Genomic DNA, 12,496 nt, shown 5'->3' with positions numbered 1-12,496 from the left:
TTCAGTTAACATACATGTATAATCTAAAGAAGTTTTGAACTTTATTTGGTATATTACGATTTTAGGGTTTTCTAATGAAGCGACTGCATCAGCATTCAGCGGTGATGAAAGTGACAAACCTTCTGAAGATAATATAGATGCAGCCAAAAAGACGGAAATTCTCCTCAAAAAGAGAGAATATGTTTTAAAAGAATTAACCGATACAGAAGAAACATACGTTAGAGATTTGTCTCTTATAGTTGATGGTTACATAGCTACTATGAAAGATCCTGATTGTGATATACCTATGCCGGAAGATTTGAAGGATGGTAAAGACAAATTAGTCTTTGGAAACATTGAGGTTATCTATGATTGGCATAAAAAGTGAGTATTTTTAAAATTACTACATATACAATCAAACCGTGGTTATCCAGTTTGGTACACGACATATACTATGGTACTGAAAGTTCACAAATTTCATTTGCTTCGGTAAAGGTTCTTGGATAAAATTATTTAGTTTCTCATTAAAACTTCATCACACCACTTAATGCACTAACTACAACACTACTAACAATGTAATTAATAACTAATTCTGCACTAAGATACTTTAACTCTGGAATTACTTGTATTGTTTGTAGGGTATTTTCAGTATTCAACTAACTACTATGAGCTCCTACTCGTGCAATTTATCTAGAACATTGTAGAAACTTTTTGACGTGCCTATCAATGGACAATTTCTTTTTCGAAAAATGTCTAGAACATAACTCATGGCTACCCAATAATAGATGGAACCACCCATTATCTTTTATAGTTTCCGCTACATTAAATTATGACTAGTCAGATGGTGTTTACCCATCACAGTATCAACCAAGAATATTATAATTTTCATATATGTTCTTGAAAAACTTATATACTGAGTATCAAAAATTGCAAAGTACTGAACTAAAAAATTATGTTTTCTACAATGTTTCTCCAAAAAAAAAGGAGCTCAATACTCATCTAAGTTTTCAAGAACAAGTTATTTTCTTTTTGTATTAACTTTAAATGTCTGGAGTTATATTAGGCATTGGTGGGTCTCCTATAATTATTATTTGGCACTCAAGGAATGCCGACAAAAACTCTCCTGTTCTGAGAGAAGAAAAACTTTATATCTGTATCAATTTAACTATAACTGTGGTACAAAAAATATAGTATTGATAAAAGTTTAGGTTATTGTTCAGCATTATATAGTTGTGCTAGTTTATGTTTGGACAATTTATTGTAACATTCAAATAATTACTGATGTAAAATGATATGGAGAAAAATCTGTTCACATAAAGTTGCATAATACGCCAATTACCAAGGTAAATTAGAGGTTATAAAAAATTCTATGTTCATCTTAAAACCTCTTCGATGTTGAAATAAAACTGTGGATTGATTGACATATTTAAGGATGTGACGGTATCGGCTTTCTTCGAATACAACATCCTGATTTTATATTCAGAATTTATCTGTCAAATTGCAACACTATTTACAATCTCTGCTAATTCTCAAAACTGCACTTGATATATTGCAGAAATTAATAATAATTTAAAAGGAACAATCATTGAAACTAAACAAAAGAAATTACATGCACAAAAGGAAGTATGAATAATTATTTTATTTATTTATAAAACTTGAATCATCCACAAAGGTGTGGATTCTTTAAATAAATAAATTGGTTTTATCTACAAACATTTATTTGTTTATGGAAATATAATTCATATCATACAAATGAATTAGAAATAGAAATTCTATAATTGTTTATTAAGCCTCAAATAAATAAACTAACATTTAGAATCAACTATAATTGTGGTGAGATTGGCTTTAACGCTGTTTTAGCCAGATCCGTTATTGTTTTTGTTGTCTTATGTAAATTATTATCCATAATAAAAATTAAATCCAAAGTGACACTGCTGATTCCTTAACATAGCTTGGAATAAAATTAAAATAAAACCTGAGAAAGCATGGCTCGTAGGGAAATAAATATTGGGCATTTTAAATATTTAACTAAATTCTTCCTATTTGGTTTTTATTGTTGTTTCTTATCAAAGCAAGAATTAATCTTATAATACCAAAAAGTGTGCAAACTAATCAGCTTATGAATTCTTTTTAATCATTGTGCTATAGTACCTTCTCATCTTGTAGCAAACAAAATATTTAGTAACTGCCAATTTAGTTATTGCCACGATTTTAACTGTGCTGGATTTTTTGTACCATGTAGCAATGGGCTTGAAGGTGGTTATTATGTGAGCTCTATATTATATGATATATCTACAGTAGTATACGATAAGCAGCAAATATTCGAAAGAGTACCAGAGTATTCAATACTGGAACCCCTATGATTACTTCTTAACATCAATGACATTAAGGCTTCAGTGAATCTAAAATTAATACTCTTCACATATAACATCAATGTTCTATGTAAGGGTAAGGATCTGAAAAAGTTCTGTGATGGGCAAATCAACTTAGTCACTGAATGCGTGGTTTGTTGCCAATAAGTTATGTCTAGATACAAGTAAAACTGATAAAATGAACTTTTCTTTATAAAAGAAAGGAAATGAAAGCAAGGAAAGGGCTTGTACTCCATATTGGTATTTGAAAACTACGTGAATTGTGTGTTAAAAAATCCACCTATCTAGAAAATTGAAAAGATTGTTTGAGAAAGAGGTAGTGGATAATGATCTCGTGCAGTCGTCGCGTCGTTAGGCCTGGGTACATGCTACACAAAATCTTTAATCTAGAGGTTTTGGGTATTGTGCAGAACTCTTGTTTATGCCAAATTATAGCTTTTGCTCTGATTTCTACATGCGTGTTATCCCTTAGATAAGGAAATATAGCACTTCCCTTCTATAGGTTACAAAAGCAAAACATTAGTGGGTACTGTAATTAACCGTCAAACAATTTCCAGCGACAATTGAAAAATTGCTTTGTAGTGAGGCATTTTATAATCTGGAAGAATTTCTACAAACAAGGCTCTAGTGAATTTATGAACATGGCTGCTGATCTACCTACTTTTAAAAGTGAATGTGTATTGGTAACATGAATAAACTACACTTAATCTCACTTCATGGATTCTTCGTTAGACATAAGTTTGACAGAACCATACAATTGCTAATATCTCAGATAGTTATTGATCTAAACCACCTCAAATATTCACAACTTCATCAGAAAAGATGATCATTAAAGTTGAAAACGAAGATAAAAATAGAAAACTAGTGAAAAAAATAGTAGTTATATGTTGAAATAACTGAAACAGAAAAAAATACATGTCAGTAGTTTGTGTTTTGTAAACAGATAGGTACTTGACAACTTTTTCAGGGATGAACTTAAAATACATTGAAAGGTTTTCTATTATTTTGTTTTTTTTTCATTTTAATATATCAAACTTTTCTAGAACTCTATTTTATAGCTTTCTTCCAATGAAATTCATAATATTTCATAAAAATGAATAAGAGCAAATCCATTTGTCCCACTTCTACTTTTATAAAATGAAAAAGTTTCGTAATATCATGTCACATAATTATCTGGATATTAATTTCACTAAACGAATACAAATTTTGAAAAGCCAAAAGACAAACGTAGTACCACTGGAATTACTGATATAATTTAGAACTCTTTTCATAGTAATAATGTATCTGTTTAATCATGCTATTGTGCTTTACTACTTGATTTTTTAATAGAAACAAATTATATTACAATATACAGGGTGTCTAGAAACTCTCCTACATAACCGAAACTCCAGATACTAGATGTGATTTTATATTGATCTAACCTATATTATCTCTTTATCCAAAGGAGATATCTGTAGTTTGTATTTAGAAGTGGAGTTTTTCAACACTACATATTATAATCATGTTTATTGTTATTGACTAATACTTTGAGCTTAATTATAAAATTATATTTATTCTGTTACATTTTTTTTCAGTTTCTTCATTAAATCATTAAAAAAGGCCGTAGAGAATCCTATTGAACTAGCTTCGCTTTTCAAACGTTATGAACGCAAATTGCAAATGTACGTTATCTATTGTAAGAATAAACATGTATCCGAATATATTGTTTCCGAATATCTAGAAACTTATTTTGAAGAACTACGGGTAAAATTAGGACACAAATTACAATTATGCGATCTGTTAATAAAACCAGTTCAAAGAATCATGAAGTATCAATTGATGCTTAAAGACATTTTAAAATACACGGAGAGAGCTGGAATTACAGCGGAAATTGAACCGCTCAGAGCGGCATATAACATTATGGTGATTGTACCAAAGACTGCTAATGATATGATGGATGTTGGAAGATTACAAGGCTTTGAGGTTAGTATTATTTATATTTACCACGTGAAATCTTTATTAATATTTATTACAAAAAAAAAACAAATTAATATTATGCTTTCCCACAGATGTATATTGTCTTTCCTTACCTCCAAATATATGTTTCTAAAAAATATACTGTTTTGGTCTCAGGAGAGGATAACTTGTTTATTGAAATGTGCTTCATATAGTTCAAATGTAGGAGGGTAGTAAAATGAGTTCCATATGAATATCCGGTTTGAAAAATCTAAAAGGAAATTTAGCAAATTATGTTGGTCAAACCAAATTAACAAGGCATAAAGTTGATGGTAGAAATTTGATAATTGTGTGTGGTGTGTGGATCGAATTAACATTATCACTAGTTTTTAAGTTCCAGCTGGATACTGTTTCCTGGAAGTGGTATTCAGCTTCATGTAAAGTATTTACGAATAATAATCTAAGGGAGTCAATAATTAATATCGAATTTGATGCCATCAGCTTTTCAATGAAGTGAAAATTAAGAAAAAAGTGCAAACGCTGGAAACACCTTAGAAGAATTAATTAAATTAAAGTAATCCACGAATATAAAATTGTAAATTCAATAAAATCAATGGAAATAGTTTCAGCAATAATATATATTTATTTAAAAAATATAAACAACTCACTTAACTCTGTATTAAAATAAAAAAAAAGTATACAGAGTAGTTATATCAATAAAACACCAACTCTATATCATCTTAGTTAATTAATTATTGCTTTTAGAAAGTAGTAACGAAATTTCGTGACTTGGATGGGCTCGAAAATCAGGAATTGATTTATTTTTCAGAAGTAACTACTTAGTCACTATAATAAAATACGAATAATTTTTGATAGGCCGATTGTCTTCGGAAAATCGGTTATTGTGTATTATGCAATAAATTACATTAAATACTAATGTTATGCAAAAATAATTGGAATGAAAATTTCTTGTATGACAAATGTGAACGTTTTTTTTTTTAGTTTGAGCGTTAGCAAAATCAATTTTGCCAAATACTCGATGATTGATTGAGGAAGTTATCAATGAAGAATTGACGAAGATATCAATGAAATTGCAGTGGCTGTTTATATCAATTCGATAATTCGTTTATTGTGATGGAATAATCCATATATTTCATCATTTTGTTTTTCTTACTAATTTACTTTTCCCAATTCTCTCCTATTTTCTAAACTATTTCCAATATTTAATTTCATTTTCTTTAGGACTTAGTGTATTTATTATTTTTACGTTGACTTCAGTATTGTATTTAGTGGAATTACATCAGTTATTCTTATATGCAGTGATTTTTTTCTTTCTATATATGTTTCCATATCAAAAATTTTTTCTAAAATCTTGCTCAGTTTTCTCGTTTTAGTATCTCGTTAATTTCTTGGTACATCAATGATTTTGTCATATTGGTCTCTCTTTGGTTGCAATATTTTCTTTGTCTATCAATAACTCTCAATTTTTCATTTGCATACATAACCATACCTGGGAAGCAAGATTATTGAAATATATGTAGATAAAATAGTAGAACAGAATCATTTTTATTGTAAAACCCTGTCTTGGTGGAATAATAAAAATTATAAATCACAACTTCATTGCTAGAACACTTTATATATTAAACTTTGTAACGTAATTTAAACCACAATCTTTACTATAATAGTCGGTGTTGCAGGTTTTCTGTGGTTTCTCTGTAACCAGGTGAGCCGGTTCACTAGCCAAATGGCCGACGGTAGGGAATAATGAAGCTTTACCCCGAACTTAAATTATCCAAAAAATGGAAAAAACACATAAGATTTCCAAAAAACTTACAAAAAAATCCCCAAACCGTGAAGAACTTCATTTAATAACTAGAACTTTCTTTTAGTTCTCTTCTTTCAACTAGGACAGCACAACCACATGCATCCACGACTACCACAGCCCTGCAACTCCTATATCAAGGCCAAGTTCAACAAATCTTCCTCCTATAAAAAATGTCCCTTATCCTACCCAAAAATTTTCCAACGAATCTCTCTCTCTTTTTATCTTTACTATATCATGACCGAGTCACTTTTTAGAAAGATCTATTAACAAGTTGTAGTTTTCTACTGATTAATTTTTTAAATAATGGAACCAGTCCAGCAGAAGATATTAATAAACTATTTGCAGTAAAGTGCAAATTATTAACATCTAATAAACGTTATATCTTATATTCTTCATTTTTTATATTAACAAATTTATATTACGTATTATATTTTTAGGGTAAAATTACCGCACAAGGAACACTTCTTCTTCACGGAATGTTAACTGTATCCGATTTACCGGGATCAAATCAGATCGTCGGGAAAAATAAGGACCTACACGTATTTTTCTTTGAACAAAGTATTATATTTTCAGAAGTCGTGGGAAAAAAGACTCAGTTCACTAGTCCGCAATATATTTATAAAGCTCATATACAAGTAAGTAAATCATTCATTTTTTCTAATTACAAAAAAAACCGTAAATTTTGTATAATATTTAAACCTGTTTCTTAATTTTGATTTTTGATCCATATTGTATATTGCATTTTATAATTTCAGGTTAATAAAATGTCCCTAGAAACCAACGACGACTGTTTCATATTGGAATCAACAGATCCTACTCGTAGTTTAGGATTCGTAATACAAGCTGCTACGCCTGAATTACAACAACAATGGATGATTACAATACACGATACCCTCCAAAAACAGAGGGACTTCCTCAAAGCTATCCAAAGTCCCATAGCTTATCAAAAAGAGTTGACTACTAAAGAAGCGTGAGTATCTACAATGTTTTCTTTTCTCGACTACATACCAGTCTCAAATTGATATGCTAACTCTGGTTGTGATTATGTTAAATCATTAATTTTAATGAGTTTTAAGGATCATTTCAACCATATTGTCGGACAAAAATATTTATTAATGAAAACTACATTCTAATGACAAAAATAGATAAATTTTTAATAAAATTTGTATCCATCAGATAACTTCACAAAATTTTATCTCCCTTTATTATTATTGTTATTGTTTAATGTTATTTCTATATCTGGTAATTGTATCAAATTTCAGTCAAAATGAAAAATTCTTGGTAATAAAGAATAAATATTAATATAATTTTTTTGACAAAAGATACCCAAATTTTACACCAATGATATCTACTTTTCTATATGAACAATTTCTAATTACTGGAGTACAAATTATTTAAATGACAAGATATTTTAAATTTCTTAGTAGATTGTGAAAATCATAAATGTCTGACAATATGGCACTATCACTTGATATTTATCTGTTTGAAATTTATATTTATGTTCAATCGTTTTAAATTGGATTATGCATTTTTAATCTGTAAAACCATCAATCAGTGTCAAATAAATAATACTTATTAAATTTCAATTAAGCTCATTGGAATTTATCTCCATAATTTTATTATGAGAAAATTATGTAAACGTATCTGTTCTGTACTGAAAATTATTTACTATTAAGATCATAATCATTTCTAAAAATACAATTTATAGTTAAAAATGCTTAATTATTATATACCTGGGTCTTGGATTCAAACCTAATGATATAGTATAAGAGTCTGGAATTGATAAAATAAATAAATAATTTGCAATTTGTTCCATTTCAATTTGAATAAAGTTGTCTTACATATTAAATCAGTTCACTACATGTTCGAAAAAGTTTGAACTGTTTCTAAATCGAGACCCACTTAACAGTCAATTTATATCCCACAATTTTACATAGATCATCTGAATCGGTTAGTCATTGTCTTATTTATAATCACAATAAAGCAGAATCTCGTAAAATTAATATTATATGAAAAATTAAAAATTAGCATTACCGAAACTTTACAAGCATACATAAGTTTTACCATTTATAGTAGTTAGAATACTTGAAACAACGCTGAAACCCATTTAGAATTATTGCGTACCAACATACTAACAACTAAGTTTTAATTTCTGGAACCGTTGGTATTCATACTGAAGACACTGTTCACTCTACCACTACACCAACACTAGCAATTACACTGTCATAACCAAGTTACCGTCTACAGAGGTAAATTAAAACCTAATAACTTGACTTACCTGTTTTATACTGAATTTTTTCCCACCAATAAACATTCTCCTAATGATATAATACCAAATTTGGAAAAGAGTGGTATATATGAAATTAGCTGCGGTGATTGTGACGGGAAGTATATGGGACAGACTAAGATATCCATTATTGTCTGGTATGCAAAATTGTTAAAAAATGTATCCAGTAATAAATTGTTGGATGTATTTGAAAACATTGAAATTGCTAGATGTGAGAAAAGCTTAAATAGGGACAAAAGCCCAATTTCTTACAGCCCACTGTACATATAGTTTAGTAGTATAAATGTGAAGATTCCCTCCAAGGAGGTTTTTACGCTGGAATTAATTTTTGTGGTAAAAGGTTTTTTGGTGGGAAAATTCAGTATAGAATTGGTAAGTCAAGTTATTAGGTTTTTGTTTAACTTCACTCTTGGTAGACGATAACTTGGTTATTGAAACGTGCACTAGACAGTGTAAGTGTAGTGGTAGTGTAAACAGTGCGCTCAGTAACATACTAACAGTTCAAAATATCAGCGGCAGGTTGCGAAAATTCCGCGACTCATCGGTATCTCAAAAAAACGTTACATAAAAATACATGGAAGGTGTATGTCTATTCAAATAGTGACAATATGAAATATTTAAAATATGTTGATTGTACTACTCAATAAGAAATTGATTTAAAACAGTAAATTTTAAATATTTTAGTAAACTGCTTATCTATCAATATAAATTTGACGCTGATAGATGTGTTCATTTGTGAGCTGTAACTTTTACTTTTTCAAATAAAAGATCAGTATGAGGCATTTTTGTAAACATGTCAAAATATTTAATAAAACTCATCTCAATTCTTATCGACATCTTATGTTAATAAGATTTAGTGAATTGTGATTTAAAAAAATATGGTGATGGGACTAAAGAATATAATTATGAAATCCAAAAAATATTTTGTTTATAATTTATAATTTCAGAGTCATTCAAATTGAATGGTGTACTTGAAACTATCAACATTGTTTGGCTTTGTCGAAGTTTATATATATATATTATGTACTATTATGATCTTACACTCGTGAATCATGGCAATTTTAGATAGACACTAATTTACACAGAGGCTCTTGTTCTGTCTATAAAGAAAATGGCATTATCAACGACAAGTATCTAACATAAGCAGTGTAACTAGCAGATGTTTGTATAAGGAAAATTAAAAGAGGTGAAATTAGAAAAATAAATGATAATAAATTGTTAAGTTGATGAAATATTGGCCATAGTCAAGAAGTATCAAACTTTTTACGTTTTACTTGTAAGCACACATTAAATTTGCAGGAATTATTTTTCTTTGGAAAAAAAGTCATTCTTTGTGGAAATATATAAGTTGATGATTGTATAAAAAAAACTATATTCACTCTTAAGATAATTATAAAGCATTGCTTAAAATTTTAAAAATCCTAATTTTAGCCGGAAGATTTAAATCAATGAAAACGAAACGGATTTACTCTGACAATATTAAGTAAATTTGTTAAATTACAGAAGTCTTAAGATTTTTTTCTTTTAAACTTATGTTATCTAAAATTATCCACACACTAACGTATAAGGGGTAAAGAATGAATATACAGAATGAATATAATTATTTGCTTGTACCCAAAAACTATATTCTTTTAGTAAAATTTTGCTTCTTAAACTTGTTTAATAAACCAATGTTGATAATCTTAACTGGTAGGTTATGAGTTGTTACTAATGGTATGGGAAAAAAAAGCACAAAAAAGTAATAGGAAATAATGTCTACTTACTTGCTTTCTTGTGAATCAGATCTTTATGATGTATTCACGTATATAAAATAATATGAATTCTCAGCTTAGAAAACTTTTCAACTTACCTAGTTACTAACATGTTTCTTTATATAGAATCAGAAGTTGCACTAATTAATAATATTTTATTTGCATCTGTTTATTGCAATAAAATTGAGTTAACGTACAGCTATAGGAAAATATTTGATAAATAACACTCCAAATGTTTTTTCAACAAATTAAATCCATTATATTATAGGGCTTCAAATTTTTACTAGTCTGCTTATCACCTTGGAGAATGGTGCTTGAAGAAGTGGATGTGTATCATCTAATTCAAAAATAGTTTCTAACACAGTATGCTCTTCATTAAACCACGTTTTGCCTGAATAATAATTTGTTCTTCATTCACATGGAAATCACCTTATTGTTCTTGATCAAGCTTTTCTCCAATGCACAATTAAAAGTAATGTTGTTCTCCATCAAAACACGTTTCGTCCAAATAATAATTTTTTCTTCCTTCACATGGAAACTTCCTTATTGTTCTCGATCAATTTTTTCTCTGATGCACAAGTTTTTTCCAGGACACCTCTTGTAAAGTTTCTATAATTCGGTTCTACCTATTTATGGCAAATCGTCGTTTTTTTTTAATTAATCATAGAACTAAACAGATGCAGTATGAACATTAAGTAGTACTGGTTTTTCTCTATGGAGTATGCAGCAAATCTGTTAGGTTTAACTGGTGTATCCGATGCAATTTTCATAAAATATACATCACAAACGCATTAAGAGTAAGCAGTAGCTTGTCAGGCTCTTCACCCATGACAGAACAATATTTTATTTGTAAATACTTCCCAACAAAGTAGCTTAATAAAGTCCGATTGACCTTTATTTAAAAGCTTTTAATGCCAGTTATTTATACTGAAATGGGGCAGGTATATCCACTTTGCACTCATCCTTCATAATACCAATTTCAATTGTATTGTTTCCACTTGGGAGGTGATCCAATTTTAATTATGACGTATAAACTATGAATAATCATTTTGTAATAATGTCAAATTTTTAAAATTCTCATCTAATTATTGTATTTAGACTGGACTATTTACTACATATAAAATATTTTGCTGAATTCCTTCATAATTAGAAGTCAAGTGAGGAATGAGTATTAGAACTTGCTCTTAACTAAGTCTTGGTTAATAGTATAAAAGTTGTAATAAGTGCATTGCATTACAGTCTTTTATTTTATTGAAAAACATAAAGAAACATATGATTATAGTTGACCCTTTGGAATAAGAAAGTGATAAAAGGACAGAATATTTTAATGCAGTGTCCTTATATTTTAGGATATTTGACAATTAAAACTTTTTGTTTTGTCTTGATTTTAGGTCCCTTTTCATAGAAAACTAGTTTAAAATATCAGGTAAAAATTTGACGTTTTTACCTACTTTATATATCAATTACAGTTTACTTTTCAAGCTCAAATACTTTTCTTAATATTGTGTAAATTAAGAGAGTATGTAGGAAAAATATGAGCACGCATAAATGTCATGAAAATCAAAAGAGGAATTAATAGATGAATATTTATTGCAGAAACATTTATTTCTAATATCTTATTTTATCATACATTAGAAATATTGACATCACATATAGTAAAATTTTTTTCTCTTTATGAATAAATTTTTAGTTTTGTTGCATTCTAATGTGGAACTAAAAGGATATTAATTTTTTTATTCAACAAATAAATTGATTTTTCAAATTATTCAGAAATACATATAACTAACTAAAATCTCTGAAGATAACTGCTGATGTTGTTTTAATTCCAACAAGCGTATGTAAACATTAACAATAATATTACCTCGAAAAAGAGATGTTGAATCAGAGAATTGGAAAATATTTCCAATATTAACAATCTATAACGCTTGCAGCTTAAATGAAACAATTGAACATCTTCTGCCTTTAGAGTATAATTTGTCTTAATTTAGTCATAAACATCAATTTTTCAATAAATGTCATGAATTTATAATTTATATATGTTGTGAAATTACCATAATCTGATATAAATACAGATAACCAAGGGCGCAACAACCACCCAATTTTTCCTTAAACAATACCCATTTTTAAATGATATCAAGCAAACAACCTCACGTAACTCAGGGTGCTTTTATTATAATGTTACAAATGTGCTTAGCGATTTATGAATCCCGGTAGTGAAAGCACTTTTTTCAATTGATTGTTTACATAATTGGTGAAAAAATTTTATTCTGTCCAGAACACTGGTGTAAAGAATTTTACGTGGATTATTAGGAAACCAGGGTTAGGTGTAATATGTAGAATTTCTTCA

The 12,496-nt window shown here is 28.7% G+C and overlaps 1 protein-coding gene across 3 annotated transcripts in view; it reads left to right on the top strand.

Moving 5' to 3' along the window:
* Positions 1 to 12,496, top strand: part of LOC130448668 (kalirin) — a 393,432-nt gene that overhangs the window by 358,447 nt on the left and 22,489 nt on the right. For all 3 annotated transcript variants that reach the window (XR_008910360.1, XM_056786130.1, XM_056786132.1), the window contains 4 exons: positions 66 to 363; positions 3,926 to 4,313; positions 6,549 to 6,746; positions 6,867 to 7,081. Coding sequence is in view for 2 of the 3 variants with exons in the window: in XM_056786130.1 (XP_056642108.1) it covers positions 66 to 363; positions 3,926 to 4,313; positions 6,549 to 6,746; positions 6,867 to 7,081 (1,099 nt within the window). In the remaining variant the exon portion in view is untranslated. The remainder of the gene's footprint in view (positions 1 to 65; positions 364 to 3,925; positions 4,314 to 6,548; positions 6,747 to 6,866; positions 7,082 to 12,496) is intronic.

This window comes from Diorhabda sublineata, chromosome 9, assembly GCF_026230105.1.
Source record: "Diorhabda sublineata isolate icDioSubl1.1 chromosome 9, icDioSubl1.1, whole genome shotgun sequence".
NCBI lineage: Eukaryota > Metazoa > Arthropoda > Insecta > Coleoptera > Chrysomelidae > Diorhabda > Diorhabda sublineata.
The sequence above is the reverse complement of the archived record's forward strand: the minus strand, read 5'-3'. Positions and strand labels throughout refer to the sequence as shown.